The sequence below is a fragment of the Trichosurus vulpecula genome, chromosome 5 (genome assembly GCF_011100635.1).
Source record: "Trichosurus vulpecula isolate mTriVul1 chromosome 5, mTriVul1.pri, whole genome shotgun sequence".
Classification (NCBI taxonomy): Eukaryota; Metazoa; Chordata; class Mammalia; order Diprotodontia; family Phalangeridae; genus Trichosurus; species Trichosurus vulpecula.
This window is the reverse complement of record NC_050577.1, coordinates 7,796,531-7,824,283: the sequence shown is the minus strand read 5'-3', so window position 1 is coordinate 7,824,283 and position 27,753 is coordinate 7,796,531. Positions and strand designations below refer to the sequence as shown.

At 41.8% G+C, this 27,753-nt stretch overlaps 1 protein-coding gene across 1 annotated transcript in view; it reads left to right on the top strand.

The window, feature by feature from the left end:
• Positions 1 to 27,753, top strand: part of LOC118850186 (diacylglycerol kinase beta-like) — a 230,445-nt gene that overhangs the window by 52,348 nt on the left and 150,344 nt on the right. Inside the window, exons 6-8 of the mRNA XM_036759405.1 lie at positions 399 to 484; positions 2,850 to 2,939; positions 6,128 to 6,288. Of these exons, the coding sequence (XP_036615300.1) occupies positions 399 to 484; positions 2,850 to 2,939; positions 6,128 to 6,288 (337 nt within the window). The remainder of the gene's footprint in view (positions 1 to 398; positions 485 to 2,849; positions 2,940 to 6,127; positions 6,289 to 27,753) is intronic.

Here is a 27,753-nt window from a genome sequence, read left to right as displayed (position 1 = left end):
CAAGGCCCTTAACTAGGCTGCTGCTGCTGCTGCTGCTGCTGCTGCTGCTGCTCCTACTCCTGCTAAGGAAGACCTACAACACTGGTCATCATCCATTAGGGCAGATAATTGAGAGCTGACAGTATTAAATCCCTTCTCTTTTTGGCATTTCAAATTCGACAGAAAGAAAGTACTGCAATAATATGGTTACTAAGGTTGTTTTTCTTGTTTTTGTTTTGTATTTAGCAATTTCCCATTCATTTCTAGTGGGCAAAAAAAAATTCTCTAAGTGATATGGAGTGAAAATATTATTCAGCTTTCATGTGGTTAAGCCTACATTTCATCAGATTCAGTTCTAGGATCGTACAAATGAATAAAATAATAAGAATTTTTCATTTGAAAGTCTTTCTATTTTTCAGGTTAAATTTTTTCCGAGATGTTCCTGACTTCAGGGTCCTGGCATGTGGTGGAGATGGCACAGTGGGCTGGATTTTGGACTGCATAGGTAAGGAAGACAGAAATAATGTGCTTAAGGGAGATGGAGGGGTGTGGCGACCAGACTGACGGAATTGTGGGGCTGCAGTAGATCTTGAAGACCATCTTCCAAGTTGCGGAATATCTCTAATTGCTTGGTGGTAGAGAGAACATGCCCACTGAAGAAACCACAGATCCTTCAAGTGTTGAACAGAAGCTAATTGCGTTTCTCAGCATTTCTGCACAAATCATTTTCTCTTCTTTTCTTAGAGCATTCATTGTCACTTATCGCTCCAACCTATGCATCATCCCATCTGAGCTTTCAGATTAAGTCCCCTCTTTCCATCATTACAATCAGGCATGCAGTAGCTTCTTGCCTGACCAATTGATGGTGAAAGCCAATGAGAGTGGTGATCATGTCACAAATTTAAACTCTTTCCTTATTTTAAAGGGACGTCTATTCTCCAAGCAAACACATCAGGCATATGCTGATTTGACTTGTGAAAGGGAGTGGGGTGGACAGGAGTGTCTCATCTCTCTCTCTCTCTCTAACAGGACTGTGCACCTGTTGGGCAGCTCACCGAGGCTTCAGGGCCCTCGGAGAAATGGGCCTCAGAGCCCACAAGAAATGAGAAAAAGTGAGCAAATAAAATAGACAAAAACCTCTGCTGGGCTAGCCTATTAAGCCAAAACTCAAAGAATCAGAACTTTTTCTTGCTCCATAGTCATTGGTTAAATTTAAGCTCAGCCCCAAGCATCCATTTCTCTTGCCTTTCTTCCGGTGGTTCTGGATTCGCCTGGTCCATTTTCTTTGGCTGATCTTTGAACTCCTTTATGTGCATACACCTTTCAGTGGTGCCCATCAAATATATCATCCATATGCTCTAGTCAGTTTTACAGAAGGTGTCTACCCAGCATGCTGGGAACCTTTCTTTACATGTCTCAACCTTGAATGGACACATGATCATTCTTCACACTCAGAAATATAGGTTCTTTGAGGAGGGAGATATTTTGCATTGTTTTCGCATCACTTTATGAACAGTATTGAGATTTTCGTATCTTGAAGTTTACCATTCAGATGTTATGAAGAAAGAAGAACACCAAGTCCTCGCATCTGGGTTCTAGCCCACATTAGAAGGTAAGGAGAGCATGTATGCTGCAGAGCCTCCTTCAGGTGCTACAGGATTTTATTGAAAGCACATGGGGTTTGTTGTGAAATCCAAACCCTGGCGTGATTCAGACTGATTAAAACTGCCTTTTTCAAGCAGACACCCATGCTCCTGGGAGGCCCAAAAGGGAGGCTCATCTTGTAAGAAGGCATCCAATTCAAGGGGCTTCCTCTTGCTCTTCATTTTGAGTCCCCTTGACTCAGACAAAATCACCCCACATATAGCACCACCAAAAGAGGTGACATTGCGCCCAAATTTTTTCTTCAGTTAATTCTATATCTCAAAAATGAAATCTGCCAGCAGACACTGCTCTAGCAGAAAAAAATACAAATTTAGTAGCACAGAAGAAAGTGTGGTCCAATTGCTTTGGCCACATTTTCATCCATGCACCAATCACTCCACAGATCTACAATCTCACACATTGGGAAGTTCCCTTAAATGATGAAGATCACAGCCCGTCCATCCTTGCTACTCTCATTCATCTGTGTCCACCCCAAACTTCACCAAAGGGGGCCCACCCAACATGCTGCAGTCCTTCCTCATTTCTCTGACGTGGAAGGCTAGAAGCAGAGTGGCCAACCACCCATCTGTCATCCCTCGCTCTCCACACATGACCATCTTTTCTCTTCTTCTATCATGTAATTCCCCAAGAATGTATGGTACAAAGATGTATGTGCAGGATGCAATTTATGATCAGCAAGGATGTCCAAAGAACAGAATAGGCGACATTCCTGTATACAGGTGGAAAAAATAATTTGCTGGAAAAGTAGGCATAGTGAGTTAGATCTGGGAGGCTCTTTTTACATCTTGTTCTTTTTGTGATTCTTAGAGATACCAGACAATTTATACCTGATATTTTTGTCTTGTGTAATGGAATACATATTAGCTCAAGCATTTATTAAGTGCCTACTGTGTGCCAGGCATGAAGCCAGACCTTGAGTCTTAAGGGTACAAAATCCAACTAAAAAAACATTAAAAAGTCTCTACCATAGGGGAGCTTACTGTGTGTTGGGAGATATAATGGAAATGTTTATTTATCTTGTGAGTAAATGTGGGTAAATCTTGCGAATTTGTATGAGCTTCATTTTCTTTTACTTATTAACATCAAAAGCCATTACTTCCAATGTGTGATTCCCCTGTGCACACAGGGCTGGCATTGCTCATGTTGTCCTGGTTTCACTTAATTGTGTGCATGTGTGTTTGTCTGTTTCCTTTCCCATTCCACAGAGAAGGCAAATATAGTCAAGCATCCTCCAGTTGCGATCCTGCCTCTTGGGACTGGTAATGACCTCGCCAGATGCCTCAGATGGGGAGGAGGTAAATATAAAGAATGAATGAATCAACAAATGAATGCAAAAACATAGAAATTATGTAGTTTGGCTACCCAGGACAGACAGGTTCATGGAACCTCCCATTCAAAATGCATTGGCCAGTGACCTGCCAGAATGAGGAGTATTAGTCCCCTTTCTCAACCAAAGAACAAAAAATATTTTTTCTCTTAAAATTGGCTCATATATGATGTGTGAGGGATGAAAATGGGCATCAGTGGCATGTGGAAAATCTACATGATTGTGCTGTTCTCCGTAATGCCAGTTGTTAGGAGTGGTGCCTGACTCAGGCTAGTCCACTGATAGTTTTGACTAAATATTGGTGAAAATGAGATATTTGAAGATTATTAAACAGTTTGAAAATTTACTTAGCCATAGCAGGAGGAAGGGGGAGGCACTGAGAGTACCTTGAGTTGATTCAGCCTGAATTACTCATTGGAATCTACCAGCCAAGAATCAGAAAGAGTGGCTGGATCTTTTCATTGCTGTCTTGTACTCAGAGGGCCAGGAAGGAATGCCCAAAGCCTGAAGCTTTAGTCCCCTGAGCCAACCAAATCTTGAAGATAGCCCCATACATCTTATGGAAAAACTATCCTAACTTGCATTGGGCAGGAAATAAGCAATTGCCCATGAGCTATGAGCCAAGTGGGGAAGGGTCATTGTGGGAGGCAGGCAGCACAATCAACAGCCACTCACACCCATGGGTGGGTACAGTGGATAGCTCTTAGTATCCTAACTTAATAAATTCATGTGGAAAAGGATGTCTCCATGAGACCTGTAGAAAGTGAGTGTGTAACTTGGGCAGAAGGTTGGTTAATACACTTATTTTAATTTCAAGTTTGAGAATTGAACTAGAGATTACTATAAAGCATTGGGCTCAGTCTCAGAGAAACTAAGAAAAAACCTGTGATCATCTTGGAATTCCAAAAACCAAACAGCAAATAGAAAACAGCTGACTGGATAGCCATCAGTCACATTGTACTTGTGAGCACCCATGCACGTGTGTGTTTAGGGGAAAGATCTAGTCGATGGCATGTGATTAATACAGTCACTTAGCCTTTAAGGGTATCAGGAGACTTCTGGGTCTTTGTCATAAAGATGAAGTCGCAGGGACTGACCAGATAGGTCATATACTTTCTTTTTCCTTCTTGTGGAAGTTGGCTGTCACAGTAGATATAGTGTTAGACCTGAATTCAGGGAAACCTGAATTTGAATCCCTCCTCAGTCACTTACTAGCTATGTGACCCTATGCAAGTCATTTAACTTTCTCATCCTCAGTTTCCTCATCTATAAATGGGGATCATAGCACCTACTTCACAGAGTTACTTTGAGAATCAAATGAGATGACATTCATAAAGTGCTCTTCGACTCTTGAAGCACTGAATAAATGCTAGATATTATTATCACTAATAATAATTTTTCTTTCTCAGTAACATGTAAGTTTATGACAATTTGACATTTTAGTGTAAAGTCCTAAAGACCAAATGGTCAACCCTTGAGAAGATCTTAGGAACCTGAGTACTATTCCCATAAAACCCTCATGGAGGAGCAGAATTAGCTCTCTGGAGATCAATGCCTCTTTCTGCAGATTCCCTTTCTTATGACTTCTGCTCAGGGAATGCTGGGGTGGAGGGTGGGTGAAGAGAAGCCAGCCTGATTTGCAGTTTCTCTTGGGTAAGCATGTATTCCTTCCCCCAGGAAAGGCACCAGTACCATGCAGGTAAACACCGAGCACCTCAGTGAAATGCACTGAGCATATATTGTGTGGCATCATGCATGAACTACTGAGTTTGGGGGTCAGGAAGTACAGGATTGAAATCCCATGTCTGACACATTTTGCCTGTGCCAAGTGATTTGAGAAGTCATGTAACTAGCTGAGCATCTGCCAACCTAATCTGCAGGGAGTCCGAGAATAAAAGGAATCCTGGACAAAGCCATTGGTGTGCAAGGTATTGCCCAACTTGTTGGGGATACAGATCAAAAAATAAAACATCTCTTGCCCTGAAGAGGCTTCCATTTGACTAAATGGAATGTTCACAGATCAGTCAGTCAACAAGCATTTCTTAAGAGCTTCCCTGTGTCTGCATCCTGAGCCCCTGTCTAGACCACAGGTGGCTGCTGGCCTAATTCAAGGTTGGGGGAGGCTTTGCCATGGAAATCAGTTGTTCACAATCATCTGATATTCCAACCTCCCTCAGCTGTTGTTGTCCTCACTTTTGAAGACCTTCAATCCTACCACCCAACAGTACCTTTCTAGGCTCTCACCTGGCTTCTGACTATGCTGTCCTGCCTTCCTGGTACCGGCCCCTGCCTGAGACAGTTCAAGACTAGATCTTGTCCTCATCCTGTGGACCATCATGCCCTGTCAGCTATCCAGGACTCAATCATTCTCACCATTCTCCTTCTCTGCTTCTCCTCGTATACTGCAAAGGGAGCTGCGGGAAGCCAAAACTCCATTCAAGGCAGACACCGGAATTATTATAATATTACCTATAATCTGAAGGTGGGAAAACTGAGACAGAGAGCAGAGAAATGACTTGCCCAAAGTCAAACAGCCACAATGTGCCAGCTGGGATTCAAACCCAGATATTTCCTGGTAACAGGTCCGCCATACTCAGCTGCCTCTCTGGGAAAGGTTAGGAGGTCTACTTGCCTATGCTGCCACAGGGGGAGCCTCACTTCCCTGACTCCATGTCCAGGGCGCCTTCCACTATAACCCACTGTATGCTCAATTATTAAATTATATTCCTTCCCTTGTAAATAACTTGTCAGCAGTTTAAGTATAATCTGTAGAGGCAGATGGCTTTTAGAGTCCAATTTTTCGGAGGCTTTGTGTTATAAAAACTGTCAGGATAGTTTCTGTTGATTTTTAACAGTGAGAAGAAAATACAAGAAGGAACTTCCTAAATCCCACCTGAATTTTCTTACCGCTTCAGAGATGTTTTTTCTGTGGTTTTCAAGGTCACAGACGTTATTTGATGGGGCCAGCACAGGTGTCAGAGAGGTATTGATCGATGAGATTCTGCTCCCTCCCCGCCAACTCTCACCATTCTGCCCATGCCTGCATGTTCCAGGTGTCCATGAAAATTTGAGTGTGGTCACTTAGCTAAGGCAGGCCCACCTTTGGCATCCCTCTCCCATTTCCTTGAGCTAAGCAGTCATTGTTCTTTGTCTTAGGCTATGAAGGGGAGAGTCTGATGAAAATCCTCAGAGACATTGAGAACAGCTCCCAGATCATGCTGGACCGATGGAAGTTTGAGGTCACCCCAAATGATAAAGATGAAAAGGGAGACCCAGTGCCTTACTCGATCATCAATAACTATTTTTCGATTGGCGTGGTAAGTCTTCTCACTAAGGGCTGTGGTCTGTCTGTGCTGAGCCCCTCCCAAGGACTGCTGCTAATGGTGGAAAACCTACTGATGAGGAAAGGGCAAGTTTCATCCGCATCTTGTCAAATGGCTGGCAGCTACTCCTATTAAGACTTTCCCTTCAGATTGTGTTTTTTTTTTTTCTCTTCTCCCAACACTGCCCAGGGGAGGAAGGAGATGAAATGGTGCTCATTGAACAATTTTTTGAGCACTTGAACTAATACAGTTTAGGAATAGAAATGGCTGAATATTCAAGGATGATTTCCAAATAGTAGATAGAAGACCAGGTTTGTGAGAGCAGAACCTGGTTCTTATTGTTTTAATTTACATTGAGATCCAGGAGTATTGTATTTGAAAGGAATGATAACCAAACCAATTTTCACACACATGTGCATAAGAATGAACAGAAACACATACATTAATTATGACTACATGTCTATAGATGAGGTCATTTTCCCCTTCTGTGGTTGATTTTACTGGATGAATTTTTTTTTTACTTTTTTCTCTTTGGGTCCCTCACATACAAATAATCAAATTAGGATTTGATAAGGACATGAATCTGAATTGGTAGAGACATTAATATTTTCACAGTAGACGTGCTAGAGCTGGGAAAGGCAAGAGAAGGGGAAGGGAATGAGCATTTATTAAGTACTTACTATGTTCCAGGCACATATGTGCTAAGTGTTCTACAAATATTAGCTCATTCAATAGTCCCAACAACCTGTGAGAGGACGGGCTGTTATTATCCACATTTTAGAGTTGGGGGCACAAAGCTAGTAACTGTGTGAGGTCAGTTTTGAACTTAGGTCTTCTTAACTTCAGACTCAATATATTATTCATTGTACTACCCAGCTGCCAAGAGGCAGGTATGTGTGTGTGTGTGTGTGTGTGTGTGTGTAAAATATTTATAATAAACTGATTTATGGATGCAAAAAATAATAGTTTTATCCACATTGCATTTGCCTTAATTGTAGTCTAGTATCTAGCACAATGTCTGTTTCCATCTCTTCTTTCTCTTTCTCTCTTCATCTTCAATGTGACACAATGTAGTGTAATATAGAGGGTCAGCCTTATTGTTAGGATTTAAACCTTATCACGTGTGTGCAAGCCCTGTGCCGGGCGTGCGAAGGAAGGAAGGAGAAGGCATGGAGGGGAAAGAAGGAAGATTAATTTAAATTGGGCCCTTAAGCTCTATGAAAGGGTGTAGACCAAATGAATAGTTAGGATGACTTTAGTTCCAGTCCATAACTCTTACTGGCCACTAGACTCTATGCAAGTCAATTCTTCCCACATTGGCCCAGATTGTTTTCTAAGAAAAAGTAGGAAGCTGGCAGCAAAACCTATTGGCACATGACTTCTCACGATAGTGTGGGCAACATTCCCCAGCCATGCCCCTCGCCTACTCCCATCTCTCCAATGAAAAGAAGAAAATACTTTTCCCTTCTCTGGAGTCAAGCTTATCAGTATGATTATACAGTGCTTGTTTCATGTTTGGGATGGTATTCCTTCTGTTTGTATTCTTGGGATCTTGGTGTATCCGTTTTGGTTCTACTTATCGAACTTGGCATCAGATTTCATGTCTTCCCATATTTCTCTTGGTCTGTCGTCATCATCTACCACAATTTGTTTAGCCATTCCCTCATTGACAAGCACCTACTTGGATCCCATTTCTTTGCTAACAGAAACACAAACGACTACTGTGAATATCTTCAAATATATTCCTTCTTGAGGTAAATGTTGAGTAGTGTCTTATAAGAAAAGAAACTTTTTCGTTCCTAAATTCTAACGTGCTTTCCAAAATCCCTGGCTCCCTTGGGAGTCTACATTTTTGTCTATCTTCCCAAAGCCCCTCCAACATCGACTATTTCCATTTTTTGTCATCTTCTCCAGTACTATTGCTTTTATTGTTCTCCAACTATTAGTGTTTGGGGATGTTGATTCATGCCTTTGTTAAGAGTTCATAATTCTTTTGAGAACTGTTTATACATAGATTTTGACCACTTATCCTTCAGGGAATGAATGAATGAATGAATGGAAATGCATTTATTGAATGCTTATTGTGTTCCAAACACTGCATTAAGTGGAGATATATTTAGAAAAAGGGAAACAGCTCCTGCTCTCTGGGAGCTCGCACTTTAATTTGGGATATATCTGTAAGTGAGAATTCAGCTGAAGAGCAGATGTAAATGCCTGGAAATCCTAAAAAGGTGAGTGACAGAGCAAATGGCCAGGCCCAGGGATCCTTAGGGCTTGTCAGCAGGCTAGGTAAGAGTGCCCTGGGGCACTATGGGGCACAGAAGCTGGGCAGAGGCCTGACAAATGTTAGGATACAGTGTCAAGGCCTGGGTATCTTCCATCACACCAGAAGGATTAGATTCAGTGACTTCCACCTTATCTGAGTGGTGTGACCAGATATGTTGCTCTCTCACCTCATGATATCTGGGCTAACTGGAGATCAGGGGAGAAAGTGAAGTGAAGGGAAGGAAGGCACTTTAGGTTGTGGGTCTTCCTGCTGCTCAGCCTCTGCAATGGCTCTGGAGGGGAGGGAGAAAGGGGAAAGGGAGGTCTTGGTTTGATGTATTTCTGTTAATTGCCTATTCATCTTGAATATCAGATACTTTTTCTGAGATACTTGTTGCAAGCACTTTTTCCCACTCAATAGCTTTCTTTTTTATCAAATGTGTATTGACTTTGTTCATGTAACAGTTTTGTTATTGAAATTAAATAGTTTATCTCTTTTGATGAATCAATTAACAAATGTTTAGCAGTTATCTATATCAGGTGAGACATTGTGTGATAGGGTGGCCAGAGGGTCTGCCTTGGAGCCAGGAATATGTAATTTCAGGGTCTTCCCCTGATAAAACCTTGATTTAAAACCTTGGGAAATCATCTAACCTCTCAGTGGTCTGGGCCAATTTAGAAGATTCTGGTAGACCTTCCTTGGATGTTTTCTCAGCCTGGAGTTCTCTATACCAAGGAAATCATAGTTCTTCCCCCTCTGTACTTTGCAAGATGCTGGAAACACAAAAAAGAAATTTCAACAGCTCCTTCTCTCCTAGAGCTGGGTTTCATTTTTTGTTATTTCTGTTTTGTTTTCTTTTTGTTGTTTGTTTTTAATCCCTTGTTTGGTTAAGGATTTTGCACATACTGATATATATATATATATATATATATATATATATATATATTCACTTCTTTTTTGAAGGGGTTAATAATAGCTAGCATTTATATAGCATGGTGTGAACTTTTACATCTGAGTACCATTTAGGATGTTATTTGGTATATTTTTGTCATTCAATCATGGTGTTTTCTTGACAAAGATCCTGGAGCTGTTTGCCATTTCTTCTTCCAATTTGGTCATTATGCTATTTTAAACACGCCTGTTTTTATTATGTATGTCATCATTATCAATATCCACCTGCCTTCAGTGGTTTCCATTTCAAGATCATATCAGCACATGCCAGTTTTCAGGATGCATTGCTATACAGAAAATTCCTAAAGATCCATAAGAAGATCTTCTGGGATGTGTGGTGAACCCCCAAAGTAGACTTCTGGGATGACATAAACAAGAGTCACACAGTACAAACAGACATAGCTGGATTGAGATTTGAGGTTTTGGAGGGAGTAATCGTATAGATCATATCACAAATCCATTAATTAATCAAAGTAATTAACACCTTGTATAGGCACTTCTGCAATGGTCTAATTAATAAAGGACTATTTAAAAGTAATACTATTTTAAGTTACTTAACCCCTCCTTAAAAATTTGATCACTTGCTAAGCTAACCTCCTCTGCCTCCCACGTACTACAGATTGTCCACAAATAAGTCTGAAATCCCCCAGTCTTTCCTAAAATTGTTTTTCTATCTCTTGTACTTACATTGCCTAGATTTCCCTTCGCATCCCACATGTTGCCTTCTCCCAGAATGATGCCCCACCCCCACCAGAACCTCTTTATATACTCTTTTTTTTTTGGCAGGGCAATTGGGGTTAAGTGACTTGCCCAAGGTCACACAGCTAGTCCATGTGTCAAGTGTCTGAGGTCGGATTTGAACTCAGGTCCTCCTGACTCCAGGGCCGGTGCTCTACTGATTGCACCACCTAGCTGCCCCCCTTTATATACTCTTTAAAAATTATTCAGCCCCTTCCCCTACAAAGAGCTGTTCTTCATGTGTGTTATATCTTTCTATAGTTACAGTATTAGATATTAAAATGTCTTAGTATTATTATGAAAATAAGTTTTGATTTTACTTACCTTCCTTGGAGATAGCCAGGGGTCCTTAGACCACACTTTGAGAACCACTCTCTTACATAGCAAAGAATTAAAAGGAAAAAAAAAGAGGGGAAAAGAGAAAAAAGTAGGAAAACTGATGAATGCATTAAAAAATCTGATATTTGTGCAATAGTCCAGAACTATGGACCTTCCTCCTACCCCATCCTTGCAAAAGGAATGTGTGTCCCTGAATCCTTATATGACCTGCTGGTTCTCTTGTGCTCACTCCTGCTTTCTACTCTCTTTCATTTTCTCTGTTCAGATAATTGTCCACATCTTTATGGATAGTAGCATACCCCTTCAGTTTGAGGCATTTCAAAATTGAATGTGGACAGTGTTTCTAATGTCTAATATCAAAACCATTCTTCTTTCTTGCCTCTCCCCCCACCCCACAATGTGTGGTTAGGATGTTCATTGAGCAAATCTATCAGGCCATCTTACCCTACTTAAATGATAGTTTTATAAGATGAGAACAAGACTCAGTCAGATGGATGACTTGGGATCAAGGGTGAAAAGTCCTTGGCTGAACTCTTAGCATTGGCTGAGGGAATTTAGTCATTCTTTGAGGGCATTTAATAAAGTATCAGACCAGTGGGAGACTGAGATAGAGTTTTGAGATCAAGGGATTTTAGGAGGTCTGAGAGTGGAGAAAAGGAAGTGGGGATGTCCAGAAGTGGGAGTGAATTGGCAGCCCACAAGGGTCACCAAAAAGAGAGGTAGGAGTGAGGTATGGCAGAGAAGTATGTTCGAGCCAGAATCAACCTTTCTGGAGTCTTGAGGTACAAGACTGGGCTGGTGCCACCAGCTGGAGCCACTCCACTGAAAGTAGGGAAATTCCAAGAACATTTCTGTTCTTTTTTTTCCCATGCTTTTATTGTTCCAATACTTCTGATAAGATGAACTTTACCTCAACTACAAAGTGGTTAGCAGCTAGTTAGAGACAGATATAAATGTAAACTTAGAGAGCTGAAACTAATTGTTCATAATTTTTCTTTCGGGGGCTCAGAGCTATTGTGATTTTACTGCTAACATTTTTGTCTAATACAAATGCTTGAAAGCAGAAGAGGAGGGAACCAATGGACCTGAGGGACCATTGCATTTCTTATTGGCTTAAAAAAATCAGCTAATTATTGTAACAGGATATTTCACGTAACTAAAGTAGAAAGAGCTTTGAAAATTATCCTAATCTCCCTTCACCATGCCATCTCCAATCTTTTTCCTCACTGGAATAAAACATTATTCATAGCCTAGAATTCTTCCCAAAACAATGAATTTCTAAAATGTAACAGCAGCAGCCAACCCTAATGTGTCTGGATGAATACATTTCATTTATTTACTTAACAGTAAAAATATATATTAGAAATCAATTATGTGATTAAAATATGACATACTAAGTAAGTTCCAGGAAGGAAGAAATTGGAAGGGGAAAGGAAATGAAGGAGAGAGTTTATTAATCATTTGCTGTGTGCCCGGTGCTGTGCTAGGTGTTCGGGATATGAATTGAAGGGAAAAAAAAAAAAACAGATAGCGCCTGGCCTCAAGGAGCTTACATTCTGATGGGTAAAGACAACACACAAAAGGGAGCTGGAAAAGCAGTGGTAGGAGTTAGAACTGGGGAACAGAGGGAAGTGCCTGGTATTGGAAGTACAGAAAGTCAAGAGCAGGGCTGGGATGGAGTCCTGGCAGGCTGGCCTGTCCCACTCCACAAAATAGAGGCTCCAAGAAGAATCCACCAATAGGAGGGGGGGGGATGGACCTTGCAGAAGGATGTTCCAGGGTGAGCAGGGATGGTAGGGCTTAACAGTTCAGCAAGTCCAACCAGTTCCGTATCAAGAACCCTCTCTACAACATCTCCTAATAATGGCCATCAAGCAATTGCTTAAAGGCTTTGGGGAGTGTGTGTGTGTGTGTGTGTGTGTGTGTGTGTGTGTGTGTGTGTGGTGGTGGTGGTAGTGGGAGAGGGCACTCACTATCTTCCACAGTAGTGAGTAGGGAACACAAATATATTATAAAAAGGACTAGATGGCAAGGGATGAGGTTGCAAATGAGTTTAAGCTGTTAACAGAGGGTTTTAGATTTGATCGTGGAGGTAAGCAGGACCCATTGGAGCTTGTTCCTAGCTGTTGCTGAGTTGGATTAGATTGGGACCAGACAATACTAGCAGCTACTTCCCACTTCTGCCCTCTCCTCCCTTCCATTTATGCTTTTCCATGGTTTGTCCTCACTTCTTGTGTTTCAGCAATCTGGCTAGCAGCTGTTGTGGGGGTGAAAGACCAACACAAACCCAACAATAAGCATGCTGCCAAAGCCCAGGTTCTTTTGATCTGCTTTACTAAGGAAAGCAACGTTAAGGGGTTGACAAGTTTACTTTAATTCGGCATACAAATACCACTCACTTAGTTCAGGGGAAAAAAGTTCAGCACCCTGAACTTCGGCGCAAATTACAAACAAAGTACAAACATTGACAGACAGGCCAAATACATTTCATAGTTACCAACATCTAAGTTCAGCCCAGGAGCTCATAACAAGGGCTGGCCCAGAGTCACACACACCACCATGGCTATGGGTAAGAGCTCCGAAAAAAAGAAAGCCAACCCCTGGTTTTATGTCTTTTTCAGGGTCAGGGGTGAGTCAGGCATGCAACTCACCCACGTGACCTAAAATCATTACAAAGAGGCGACTTAAACCCACGTGGTTTAAAAGCCTCTGATGTCCCAAACATGCCACTCGAACCCGTGTGTAAACTAGGCCCTCCCCTGAGGCAAGGAGGTCACCAAGGACTCTCAATCTAATCAAGGAAACAAAAGCCAAACTCTTCAAGGGCACTTGGTTGAACTGAGTGCTAAGAGCCCATTTTGTTTACCAACACACCTTGGGACACATTTTTTTCTCTTCATTAACTTCTGAAATGCTTCTCTTCCTCAACATGTCCTAAAGCCCACCTTGATCCTTACTGGACTCCACGAAGTTGAGTGGCTTTCTCCCTTCCCAATCTCCCATTGGTTGTGTTTTGACTTTTCCTAAAGATAGCTGATATTTCTAGAGTACTTTATGATTTACACATCACTTTATGTACTTCATCTCTTGAGAACCTTATAATAACCCTTCGAGATAGTTATTTCTGTTATTATCCCCATTTTACAGAAAAGGATACTGAGTCTGCCACACAACTAATAAATTTTGAAAATGGTTTAAGAATTTGGATCTTCCTGACTGAGGCCATCATTCTCCATTTGGCCAGGTCATCTTTAAGAATCCTTCTAATTTCTATTTTATATTTTAATTTTCTTTTTTTTTTTTTTGGAGGGGGGAAGGCAGGTCAATTGGGGTTAAGTGACTTGCCCAAGGTCACACAGCTAGTAAGTGTGTCAAGCATCTGAGGGTGGATTTGAACTCAGGTACTCCTGACTCCAGGGCCGGTGCTCTACTCACTGTGCCACCCAGCTGCCCCTTGTATTTTAATTTTCTTCAGGTATGTCCTGTTTCTGACTTGATGGTAAGCTTACTTGTGTCATTTTGCAGATAAATGTAACTAATCAAACACCAGCCTTGGTGTTAGGAAACATGAATCTTTACCTTCTTCAGAAAAATGTTAGCTGTGGACCCTTCTCTCTGGCTTGGGATCCTTCCCTGTAAAATGAGAACGGTAACAGCACCTGTCTCCCATCCTTTGGAGGTGTAAAGGATTCCTATTGTATTTCTATGGTCTAAAACATAGCAGGTTATAAAACCTAATTATATATTATAAAATCGTACATTTCATTTTCGTTAAGACAGGTTAACATTGATCTACATTCCAAACAATAAAATTCAATAGAGCTTTGCTATTTATTATTATTATTGCCATATACGTAGTTCTGAGCACCTTGCCCTACCCTCAGTGGGTGTTTCCTAGCTCTTTGCCCAATTAAAAAGCTGAAAGGTCTGCCTCTTCATCACTGCGAAGAAATTCCGGTGTGAGAAATCCCGCTTCTTTCACAAATTTAAGAACAAAACTACATGATCTTAGTTGAAAGGTGAAAAGAAGTGGACTCCATACAGCGAGAGCAAAGGATCTGCCAATCTGACACGAGTCAGACTGAGAAATGCTATTTGAACCCCAAACCCTGGTCAGTCAGATACTCAATGTGCATTTATTAAATACCTACTACATGCCAGTCACTTTGCTAGACACTGGGCATGCAAAAAAAGTCAAAAGACAGTCTCCATCCTTGCCGAGCTCAAAATGGTTACATCTCCATGACTGCAGGGCCAGGACTACTCTCTCCTCTAAGCTATTATGTCTCCTCTTCCTTATGTCAAAATGAATTGAATTGAAAAAAGAAAGGGTCTGCATCCAAAAAGGACTAGTGGTGGTTGCTCTGCCTAAAGACCCTTTCCCTCTGGGTTTGTGGACACTTCCCATGGTACTGTGTTTTGTTTTCTCCGTGTGTGTGGGGGGGTGTGTGTGGATGGGGTGGGGGTGGATGTTGGGATTATTTGGACAGGGAGGGAATTGTAAGTCATTTTCCTTTTGTTTTCTGTCACTGCCTTCCCAGAGCCCAGCACAGTACCTATTTTTTAGGAGTTTCTCAGTCACTGGGTCAGACTGTAGAATCAAGTACTTGTGGATTCATTGCTAGAAGGGAAGATGGCCTTGCATCTAACCTTTCATTGTACAAATCCAGAAACTGAGACCTGGAGGAGTGACATGACCAAGCTAGGGTCACATAGCTAGTGTAGCAAATATGATTTGAGCTTTGAACTAGGTCTTCCTGACTTCATCTGGCACTGTCTACTACATCACTCTGCCTCTCAATATTTATTCAATTAAAGAATATTTTGTCCTTACTTCCAGAACACTGGAACATATTTCAACTGTCAGACCTACCTATGCCCCTTATCTGAAGGGTAAACAATAGGTGTGTTAATGCAGGAAACTGGTGTTTCCAAGGTGAAAGTCTAAAAAAGGCATCTATTGATAATGACTATCCACTGTAGAAAGTCCAAAAATCCCATAATATACTACCTTCATCAACTGTCCACTGGGAATCATTGAGTGGCTTTGAATGCCAAGGGCACTTTGGGCAAACACAAGAACACAGGCATGAGAGGCTGATGGACTTGCCCTGGTGGTGGGGGGGTGTGTGTGTGTTGATTGGCCTTTTACACAGCAAGCAATGAATTTATTCCTCTAGAAAGAAGTGTTGCATTCATTCTGATGCTAATAGAGAATAAAATATTTTAAAGAGTCTTTAGCTCTACAATTACTGCCAGGAGGGCCTCTGTGGAGCCCATGATCCCAACTACCTCCCAGTTCTCAGTTAGCGTAGCGGGGCATGATAAAGCAAGTCTACGAACATTTGTATTCTCCTTCAGTTTGAATTTCCATAGGAAAAAGTGATCAGACTGAGTTGGCGACAGATTGCAACACCTGGAAGGTCATGACATGGTTTCAAATATAATAAATGTTGTAATCAGTTTTTTTTAAAAAATCAGCAAACCCATTTCTTGTTGCCAGTAGCAATGAACTCCCTTCCTATGAAGTGAGTGTATTGACTAAGGTATCTGTTAAAGAACAGTCACTCTTGCCTGAGCCATTGTCCTGGACAGCACAGCTCCTGTGCCTATGGCCATACCCCTACAAATGAGACTGGACTTGTTCGCATCAATAGATATCTGCTTCTAGCAAAACGGTGCTCCTGCGAGACATCCAAGTACTCATGTCAGGCTGCTTCTGTTTTCCCTACATGGAGGACTGATTTTGTAGCAGCTGTTAATCATCCCAGTAAGTTCCAATTTGGACACTCTTCAGTAGAGAAGTCAGCACCGTGAGCATACGTTAGTAAAGCCAGGAGAATTTCAAATGCTTCTGGAAATGTCCCCCAGCTTGCGGAAGATGGATCCAGAATCAAATTAGCATCGCACACTGTGGAGTACATGGAAGCCAAAGTGGCAAAGCAGGCCTGATTTGTGCTGAAGCCTCTAATGAATGGGGAGTCCGTTGGGCTGCAGTGGGGCTCCCCGGGAAATGATCAGCACGGTGTCAGCAGGCGCGCTGACAAAGACAAGTGGACCTTTATGCTGTCATATAGATTATGATCCAAGTGCACTATCAAGGAGAGATTTGCATGGTCATGATTTAATATGCTTCAGCACTAGTCAGTCACTAAAAGCCTGTTACTCTGCCAGTTCAGGGAAAAAATACGACTCCTTCATTCTGGCCACCATAAATTGTCAGCTATGGCTCTGGATTGCTCTCCACCTCACCTTGATAGCCAGTTTTCTCTTGTACGACAACACTCAGATTCTTTCCTGAAGAATACTACCAAAGGGAAGAGGCGGTCCAGTCAAATTTTAATGCTAGGCTTCCTCTAAAAGTAGAGATTTGCCGTGGCCTCCAGTCAATAGGGTCGAACCCAGGCAGAGATCAAAGTCATCCACATCCGCCATCTTGCTCTCCCCTATTTGATCAGGCAATTCCAGCCCTTGAGCTCTTTGTGCTATGTATTTTTAAATTCTCCCACCTGTCTTATTCCTTCGATCTAAATTTATCTTGACCAGATGGTGACAGTGTTCTAGAAATTATGCTGAGTAAGTTGAGCCTCGCTGCTGATTTTATATAATGCAACACCTAGAGACATCCCAGCCTCCTCAACACAAACTGTGCATCTAAATGAAGCCTTGGAACCTTCACTTGAATAACCAAACACTAAAGTAGCATCATAGCCCCAGAGCGGAAAATGTCCAGGCTTGAAAACTGCATTTGCCCATTGGGACCCTTCTTGTCTCCTGACAAAGGGACACACAGAATGATATTAACCCAGTGCCTGAGTGAAAGGTTCTTCTGGAAAGGGAAGCATCTGTCATCCTTGATGTTACAAGCTAACTGTGAAGCAAGGCACTTGCTCCCTGGAAGAGGTCATTAACCCCCAGGGAAATGCTCACTCCTACATGCCAAGTATTCTGCCAGGGAAAGATTACTGACTTCAGATACAGGCTAACAGGAAGTGGGGTTTTATGGCCCACCCTCCACTATAGGAATGACCCAATTGTTTTCTTTTGCAGTTACTTGGGGAACATATTCTAGCAGGAATTCATTGTCCTTATTAGGGGAAAAAAAATCTGTATTCATTGGATAAAAAAATAGACATCTTTACCTTTTTTTTTTTCAATTAGGGATCCTCTGAGTTGGTTCCTTTCCCTATATCCTCCACCAAAGAGAAAGACCCTCTCAAGAGGACTGAGTCATACAACAAACCCAAATCATATTTCTCTCTAGACATATTTAACTATTGTAAAAGCTGATTGTATTCTCAATTGGCAGCTGAACTAGGTGATATTGCTGTTGTCTTTCCCCTGTCTGGCTTATTTTCCCCTCACTAGATAGCTCTTTTTAAATTTAATTTAATTTTCACAAGTTAGTCTTATGGATCAGCCTGTCACTTGTGAAAGACAACAGCAGGTTTCAGTTGTTAATCAGATTGTCCTGGCTTTGAGAAAGTCAGAATGGGGTATCCAACCAGGAGCATTCTACAAGATGGGATTTGTTTGAGGAATGAAGTGAATGGAATAAAATCATACTCATTTTAATAAGAAATAATTCCACTTTGAATCATTTCTGGGGTTTTGCAAACCTAATTATTAACAATTATATTTTAATCGGGTTTCTTATCTAACTGTATTAAGCTTACATAAATAGTGAGTGGGATGCATGGAGGGGAATTATTTTTTCCGTTTCCTTTTGATATTTGAGTCATTTCAGCAGTCTTGCTTGCCACTTCTCTTGCTCACATCTGATCACAGGACCTATCACTCTAATGATAAAGGAAGAAGCAGTCATTCAAAATATTCTTTACAAGATAAAACAAAAGCAGATGTTTGGGAGCTGAAGACCTTTTACTTTCTGGACATCTGGAAAAACACACATGACTTTTTAAATGTGTTTGCATACTTTTAGGAAGTTGGTCATTGAAAATAGGAAATAATATGTGTCAAAGTGTTAAGTGAAGGATTGTCAATGTCACTAAAAGATATTAGGAAATGCAGCCCCTCCTTCAATGGAGTCTTCCAAAAGAGGCTAGATGCCAACCTGGTGTGGCTGGAATTCCATGCCAGGCAAGGAAAGGGGAATATAACTATTATTTAAGTTCCTGGGAATCCCATGATTTGACTAGTCACGAAGCCCATCCTCTAGTCTGTCCATGTTCAGTATACTTGTTTCATTGTCAGGGTCTCTGTGTCATGATGAACCTCAGTAAACATGGCAGCCATTAATTAATGAGAACAACTGCTAAGGTATTGAGGTTAAACAGACAAAAATGAAATGGGCCCTACACTCAAGGGCATTACTTTCTTTCTGGAAAAACAACATGGATGCAAATAAACATAAAATATATGCAAATTAAATATGAACTATTTTAGGAAGGTTATGGGCATGAGTAGCTGGGGGCAGAGGGAGATAGAAAAAGGCATTATGTAGGAGGAAAACACTTAAGCTGAACCTTGAAGGAAATTAGGGGAATCTGAAAATAAGACGAGCAGACCCAGCAAACCTGGGAGCACAGCACCCACTCAGATGCGCTGAGTGAAAATAGGGACTAAGAGAGTATTCCTGAAGACATAATTAATCTGCGCCAGGGATCAGAACGGCTCCTTAGGTAAATGAAACTAAATCAGCTGTGTGCTATGTAATTAACTTACAACTCTATTAGTCCAAGTGCAATATTATTCATTAGACTGGTGAGGAGGCATTCTTTTCTCCAAGAAAGTCCTAATTTGCTAAGTAATGATTACCAATTCATCACCATACCTGATTTATATTATCATAACATGATTGTGGTTCATTTCTTTCTCAGACAGTTTACTTATCTAGTTCCGAAGGCTGATGTCAATGTGCATTCATCGCAGCTGCTTTGCACCCTGTGAACTACTTAGCATTGAGAATTGTAGACTTCTAAATGTCCCAAACTGGAACAGATTTACTCTCAGATTGTGCCAGGCTGCATGAACAGGTCAGTTCACTGGACCAGCCCTGAGGCACAGCCATAATGGCCCATCCATACCTGCTGCTACATCTTTTTGATGAGTTCTCCACCCTTTCTCTTTCACAACTCTACACCATCATGGCTCCTCTTCCTTTCCTTTGGTGGTTTCCTCCACCTACCCCATACCATGAGGGTTCCTCAAGGTGCTGTCCAAGGCCTTCTCCTTCTCTTCTCCTCTTTTCCTTTTCTCCTCTTCTCTTCTCAACTTTGGAAGCCTCACTCACTCCCATGCTTTGACTATCACCTCCATGTAGGTGACTGGAAATCATTCTCTACCACTTTTTTTCCTCAACTGCCTGCTAGATATGTCCTCCTGAGTTTTCTATGGACAACTCAAATCTAGTATGTTTAAAATTGAAATCATCCTCATCCTTGCAAAACCTGTTTCTCCTCCTGATTTCCCTTGCTCCATGGACAGTCCTACCACCCATCTCAACCAACCTTGTAGTTAAAATTATCTCCTCTCTCCCCCTTATTTCTCATATCACAGCATTTGACACATTTTGCCAATTTTACCTTCCAAATATTTCTTGAATCCAACCCCTACTTCCCACTCCCATTGCAACCAACCTTGTTCTAGCCTTGATATCTTGTAGTCCTCCTACCTAAACTACCCCTCTAGTCTCCTGACAGTAATAGCAATTATCTACTCTCTCTAATCTATCCTTCACCTGAGTCTTCCCTTCTTTTAGTTAAATATTGCTACCAAATCATCTCGGTAATGCCTGGCTTCACTAATGCAAAGCAGCCAGTGCTGTGTATCTGACTGTCATAGAGAAACACGCTAAGGTCAGAGAGATGACATGATTGGCCATAGTTACAGGTTAACAGAGACAGCACAAGAAGAGACCTGCTTGACCCTGAGGCTGCTGGCCTCTGCTTCATCATGCTGCATTGACAGTGAAATCCCAGATCTGGACCCTACCCCTAAAACAAGGAAATGAACTGTGCTGATGGTGGAACTCTTTACCCTGGAGACTAAAGTCTCAGTGTCACTGCCTGAAATCTGGAGCCCCAGCTTACCAGGATTTTAGACTAGCCAGCATTCTGCTTCTGCTATCTTCTGTCTCCATCATCCCCGACCCACCTTTGTTTATTGGAATGAACTGCTCTCCAGCCCACATCCTTTTCTTGCTTTATGATGCACCTCAGATGCCTTTGTATTCATCTTTCCCTAGTGTCCCCACCCTTACCGCAGGTGGGTGTCGCCTCCCATCCTCAGATTCCCTAGAACTTTGAATGTTCCCTTGGCACTTGTATTAGTATTATTTGGATACATATCTGCTGTCCCCTTTTAGATCAATAGCTTCTTGAGGGCAAGGGGATATGTCCTATTCCTTGATTTTAGTGAGTATTACGTTCAGTTCTGGTGCCACAGAATCAAAGAATCATGACATTTCTGAGCTACATGGCACCTCAGTGACCTTCTAGTCCAACCTACAGAAGGAGTCCCCATGATGTTACCCCAACAAATGCTTGTCCAGTTTCCGATTGATGACTTCCATAGAGAAGAAACCAGCCATCTCCTGGGTCTGACCATCCCACCTTCAAATAGATCCAGAGTGTAGAGAGACAAGGATGAACTGGTCAGCTTCAGGAAGAGGGATGCCAGGATGGGCAAAACTTTTAAGTTGTAACCAATAACGATTGGTTAAAGAAACTGGGGGATATTTAACTAAAAGAAGGGAAGACTCAGGTGAAACATAACTTCTGTCCTCAAGCACGTGACAGACTGTCGTGTGGATGAGACAAGACTGGTTCTGCTCAGTTCCAGAAGTTAGAGCCTTGAGTGATGGGTGAGAGTTACAAAGCAGCTTCTTCTGATCTGATATTCGGAAACATCAAACCAACATCTTCAACAACTGCCCTCGATGACAATGACCACTATCCCGGCATGGAAGGGGCCACCTCAGAACATGAGAAAGGATTATGGCTTCCAGAGAGCCTTCTGTGTGCCAGGCCCTGTGCTAAACTGCTCTGTGCTTTAGAATCTCACTTGAGACTTAGAACAACACTGCAAAGTAGGGACTGTTCTCCTTACTTCATAGTTTGGGAAAGCAAGGCAAACAGAGGTTAAACAGCTTGCCCAGGGTAGCAAGTGGCCAGATCTGAACTCAGGTCTTCTTGACTCCAAGCTGGTGCTCACTCCAGCTGCCTTTGATGGGTTTTCCCCAAGTGGAGATATTTAAGCAGAGATTGAGCGGCCACTTCTTGGGGATGCTGTGGAGGTCTGTGGTGAGGAAAGAGGTGAGAGCAGAATTTCTGAAAATCCTGTGTTATGAACTACTCATGAAATAAAATAAACGGGGTTAGGAAGGAAACCAATGATATAAAATACAGTCATAAAACATATTTTTAAAAAGTTACCAGCTAGATCCCCCATTAATCCCCTTGGCACAAGATGGTTTCTAGGGCTCTCTTTATTTCTGTGATCCTGTAGTTCTGTACCCTAGAGCTCAGAAGAGCCACTCACCCGTAAGAATGTGTCATGAGTGTGATTGAACCGATGAATGTTAGCATGTGAAAGGGTAAGACAGTGAATTCAGGGCGATAATGAGGGAACCAGGAGACACATGGAAGACATGATACCTGGTGATTCAGGTCCAGACTCATAAGTGCAGGTCTTGCTCTGTGACTGTATGTGCCCTAGCAGCTCTGCCTGGGGTAGAGTCATGATACCCCAAGGAGGGATGGGGTGTGGCTCAAATGGGGAAGGAGTTATTATGTTATAACTTTAGAAGTTTATGTAAGTTTATTATTTGATCTGAAATAGGTTAAGGAAACAGTGCAAAAAGGAGCTCAAAATAGATGAGAGGAATTCAGCAAGCTAGATTTGATCCAGGAAGGATGAGCTGGAAACTCCTTGACAGCAGGTATTATTTCATTATGTGCATTTATATCTCTAGTGCCAAGCACAGTGCTTGACACATAGTAGGTGCTTAAAAATTCTTCCGTATTCTTTGACCAAGAAAGAAAATAAATAAATAGGTGTATCATTTTAGGCAGCTCAGTGGTGTAGATAGAGCACTGGGACTGCAAAACAAGGAGACCTAAATTCAAATCCAGCCTCAGACACTCACTAGTTGTGTGGTCCTAGGCAAGTCACTCAACCCTCTTTGCCTTAGTTTCCTCATCTGTAAAATGAACTGGAGAAGGAAATTAGTTTTTTTTTTTTATTTAAAATTTTAATTTTAATTTTTTCCTTAGCATTTAGTATAAGGTCTTGCACATATTCCAGGTTTATTGATCATTTTTAAATGCATGAAATTGAACCAACAATTTATTATGCATCAACCTTGGGTAGCATAATCTGCCTTGTTTACTGTAGGAGGTGGAAACAACATTAAATACAGATCTTACCTTCAAAAAGCTTCTAATTTAGTCACGAAACCAAGATGTAAACAACATAGGGAGAAGAAAGAACAACACAAAATGATTTTTTGGTTGGTGTCCATTCTGAAGGAAGACCAAAATGACATCAGTATATCACGTTCAAGGTTCAACGCATCCAACTGTGTCTGATCAGACCAATATAAGCTTGGAAGGCTGTACCACAGGTTGGGCACAAATAGTCCATATGAACATATGGAGTGGAGATGGCTCTAAATTTGTGTATCTCACATTTCTTTTGAGCTACTTCCATAGAGCACAGCACCTTCTTTGAAGGGGATGTACCATGCTTGGTGGTCCTGTGCCAGTGTCTCCTGTGTCTCACAATTAATACTGAAGTTCTTCAGAGAGACTTTGACAGTGTTTTTGTATCACTTCTTCTGATCTTTATGTGAGTGCTTGCCTTGTGTAAGTTCTCTGTAAAATAGTCTTGTGGACAAATGTATGTTTGGGATTTGAACAATGTAGCCAACCCATCAGAGTTGTATTCTTCAAAGTACAGTTTGAATGCTTGGCAGTTCAGGTCAAGAAAAGACTTCGGTGTCTGGTGATCTCCACAATCTTCCTAAGACAATTCAAATGGAAGTGACCCAGTTTCCTTGCATGGGCTGGTAGACTGTCTGCGTTTCACAGGCCTACAAAAATGAGGTCAGCACAATGGCTCTGTGGACCTCCAGTTTGGTGCAACCTAATACCTCTTCTTTCCCACACTTTCCTGAGCCTCCCGAACACTCCTGCTAGCTCTGGTAATGCCTGTGTGTCAACCTCATTATTTGTTTTAAAGATATGAATTGCATTGTTAGGGAAGAGCTAATATCCCCAGCAAAGGAAATCCCGGCCCTAGAGGAAAGCAGAAAACTGAAAGGAAAGAACTAGAAATCTGTGAAGGAACAAATAGGAAACAGAATCACAAAGAGACCTTTGAAATGAGGAGGCAAAAGGCAGGAGTGGAAGGAGGCTGTAAGTGGTTAATGTCTAGTGCTCATTAATGTTCTGTAGTCTATAAGCATGGGCAATTCTCTGCTCTGCTGGGGCCTCAGTTTCCTTATTTGTAAATGAGGCTTTGGGACCACATCATCTTCAAAGTATGCTCCAGTTTAAACATTAGGGTATGTGTGTGTGTGTGTGTCTGTGTGTCTGTGTGTGTGTGTGAAAGAGAGAGAGAGAGAGAGAGAGAGAGAGAGAGAGAGAGAGAGAGAGAGAGAGAGAGAGAGAACATAAACTACTGGAAGGCAAGGATTGTTTCATTTTTGTCTTTGTGTACCCAATCCTTCCCACGGTGCCTGAATACAGTAGGCACTTAATAAATACTTGGTGATTGATTGCTAATCTAATGGGAATGAGAAAATGTGAGAATGTTCTGAAAATTAGACATAAAAAAAAGAAGCTTGGCATGAGAAAGAGGTAGCATCTGACAGTAGAAATAGAAGTGGGAGGGAGTTGGGGGGGTGGAGTAGAACTGACATTTGGGAGAGCGCCTAGAAAGCAGAAAGGAAAAAAAAAATGAAAGACTGGTAGAAAGAAAAAAAAAAACCAGCAGTGTGATGGGCCTGGAAAGCAGAGAGGGTTACTAGTCTAAAAGAAGACACAGCACTGCTCAGGAATTTCACATCTTGTCCTGGGAAGGTTTCCTGCCAAGAATCAGCACATGGAAGTGGTGTTTTTTTTTCTCTTAATTCACTCGACAGCATGTTTAATTACCCCAACAATCTTCACTGCCTGATCTGACTCTGGATTATTATTTTGGAGGAAAATGAGAGCCTGCAGAACCAAACATTCAGAGGTGTCCTCTTTGGAGACTTTGGTTTTTATCTGGTACTTGATATATAGTTATTCGTAGAGCATAATTGACATTTTCCCCATCATCAGTATGGGAAGGTCTCCCAATATACCGTAATGCACATTTTCAGATTCCTCAAACCATGCAGAGTTGGGTGGAACCTGATTGCCCAGCCTGACTTCATGTTACTTCCATCAGTGTACTCTTGCTTCTAATCAAGTAGGTTACTGTCCATCCCCTAGACTCATCTGGCTCTGTCATTTCTCACCTTACCTCCTTCTGCCTCCTCTTCCTGGAATGGAGAAGCCTCAAGGTGCCCCCCAGGCAACCACTGGGAGCCCCCTAAACCCTTCATTTGAAGGTACTACCTTTCCTTGAGGGCTTGAGTCAGAAGTCCCTCACCTCTTCCATGAATGTCTGCTATGATAACCAACATCCGTCACCTCCCCTTCCCCATGTACCTGTTTCCAATCTCCCTCCACCTTATACCTTTTCTTTTTAGGTGTTCTGAGAGCCAGTGAAACTGGCCTCTACAGTGTTTCTGGCACAAGACTCTTCTCCCAACTCCAGGCATTTTCACTGACTGTCTCTAATTCATGTGATGCTCTCCTTCCGCATCTCTGCCCAGACTTCCCAGCCTTCCTTTAAGAACCAGCTAAAATCCCACCTTCTACAAGAAGCTTTTCCTAATCCCTCTTGATTTTAGGATCTTCTCCCTGGTGATTATTTCCAACTCTGTTGGTTCTTTTCAATTCATCATTTCAGAACTTGTTCATGATGATTTGCATGTCATCTTCCCCATTGGGCTGTGATATCCTTGAGGAAATCTGTTGTTATTTGCTTTTCTTTGTCTCTTCAACACCTAGTACAGTGTCTGGCACATAGTAGGTGCTTTATGAATGTTTATTAACTATCTCTAATCCACCCACAGTCCCACTGAAAGTTATTTCTCTCTCCTTAAGTTATCTTATATCATGTTTTCTAGACATGACCCTTTCTTCTCTCATATCCAACATTGCATTATGCTCATTTGCATATATGGTATAATTCCTCCATTAGGTTGTAAATTCCTAGGGAGCAGGGTCTGTGCTGTATCCATCCTCTTGGACATAGTGAGCATAGCCCATCATAGATACTTAATCAATGTTGTTTGGGGCAGATTTGGTTGCAGAGTAATAGAAGTTTTTCTTTTGCAGAGAGGCTGGTTTGCCACATGCAAGGCATAGTAAACACTCTTCTTCAACAAGGAGAAATGAGAATTTCGAAACAGATTCTCAAAAGAAGGGAAGGGAATTCCGAGGACAGAATGTGATGTGGACTCTTGGAAAGTCATTCAGGGGCCTCTTTGTACACACTTACAAACAACATAAAAACCCCTTGAAACTGAAAAATCAAAATCATTCTGAAACTCTTAAAAATACATCAGGAGCTTTAACAGAGACATTTTAGAAAGAAAAATCAATATTGATTCAACAGCCTCTTTACCTCCAAGAGCCACATGTGGCCATAAGATTTTCAAGGCACTTACTGAAGAAGTTAAATCAAAACAAAACAAAAAAAAAATACCACCCGAGAAGGATGGACCAAAGAGCAACATTTGGGAAAGAAGGGCCTTAGAGGAAAAATGGGCAGTGCTTGGAAGCAGGGGTTCCACAGCAGAGGGAGGCATATGGTCCTGCTGTCTTTTGTGGAAATAGATGTCTTTGGATTGTTTTATATGTTGTTACAATATGGAGAAGAGTAGTACTCTTTGTACTCCTACCCTTCACCCATGGATCTGCTGGGGACCCTATCTTTTCTGGAATATACTGTCCTGCCTGGGCTAAAGGCAAGTAACTGGCTGCAGGGGGGCAGTTAGGAGCCATCTCCTTCCCCTTTTTGTGCCTTTGGAAACCCCAGAGTCTGAAATCTTGAATGTGCAAGAACCCCCGGGCTGTAGAACAGACATGGACTGCGTCGTGTTCCCGTAATTTTGAATATTCAGACACACTCTTCACTACACAGACACTTGGCTTAGACGTTTTGACTTTAACATAACATTGCTGACCACATGATCTACTTTAAACAATAATGCTATATTTTATTTCCATATCAACATCATTTCCAAATCTATCCCTTCCCTCTGCCCTACGCACAGAACCATCCTGTATAACAGAGCAAGGACAACCAACCTCCAGGGGTGGGTGGGCAGGTGGCAGCTGAGTCTGATAGAAGGGGCGATGTTCCATGCCCATGGTTCCCTTCCCCCATAAAAAAAGGGCAAGGCCTCTTTTTTCATCTCTTCTTTGTGGTTAAGCTTCTTTAACAGACTTCCCACCAGCACCTGTGGAAGACCAGATATCACACCATCATTCCCGGAACATCAGCCATTTTTCATTCCCTCATCATGTTGGTTCTTTAGCTCCAGGGGTTCAGTTGTCTTTTGCTTCCCCTTGTATGACAATCTTTTCTCCCTCTCCTAACTCTGGTCCTGTTTCTCATCTCTCCTCAGATCTTTTCTTTCTTGATTATTAGGCTGTAGGCCATCTTCAGTTTACTTTAAAGGAATACACCACTGTCTCTGGAACCTGGAGTATGGAGATAGGTGCCTCATGATCCCCTAGGTTCCCTCATAATAGTGATCAAAAGGTTGGGGAGGGAGGATTGGACAGAGAAGGAATTGGAGTAAATAAAACAAGAACAAAAGCCTTGGGAATGAAATTGGCAGATTGCTAAATTTGGTGACCAGTATAAATCTTGTTTTATGCAGAACTGAATTCACTGATATTTCCCTTACTGGTTGTTAGGTCTCTCTGAGAGTTAGGTGTGGCCAGATAAGAAGGAGCTGACAGCAGAACTGGGTCTGATTGGCCACCTAATCCTAGAATGTGAGATTAATGAAATAATTAAAATTTCACTAATGGGTCATTAGTGGTCTCAGCTTTATGAGACCCTTAGAGATAATTGGGGTCACCCTGGAGCATCAC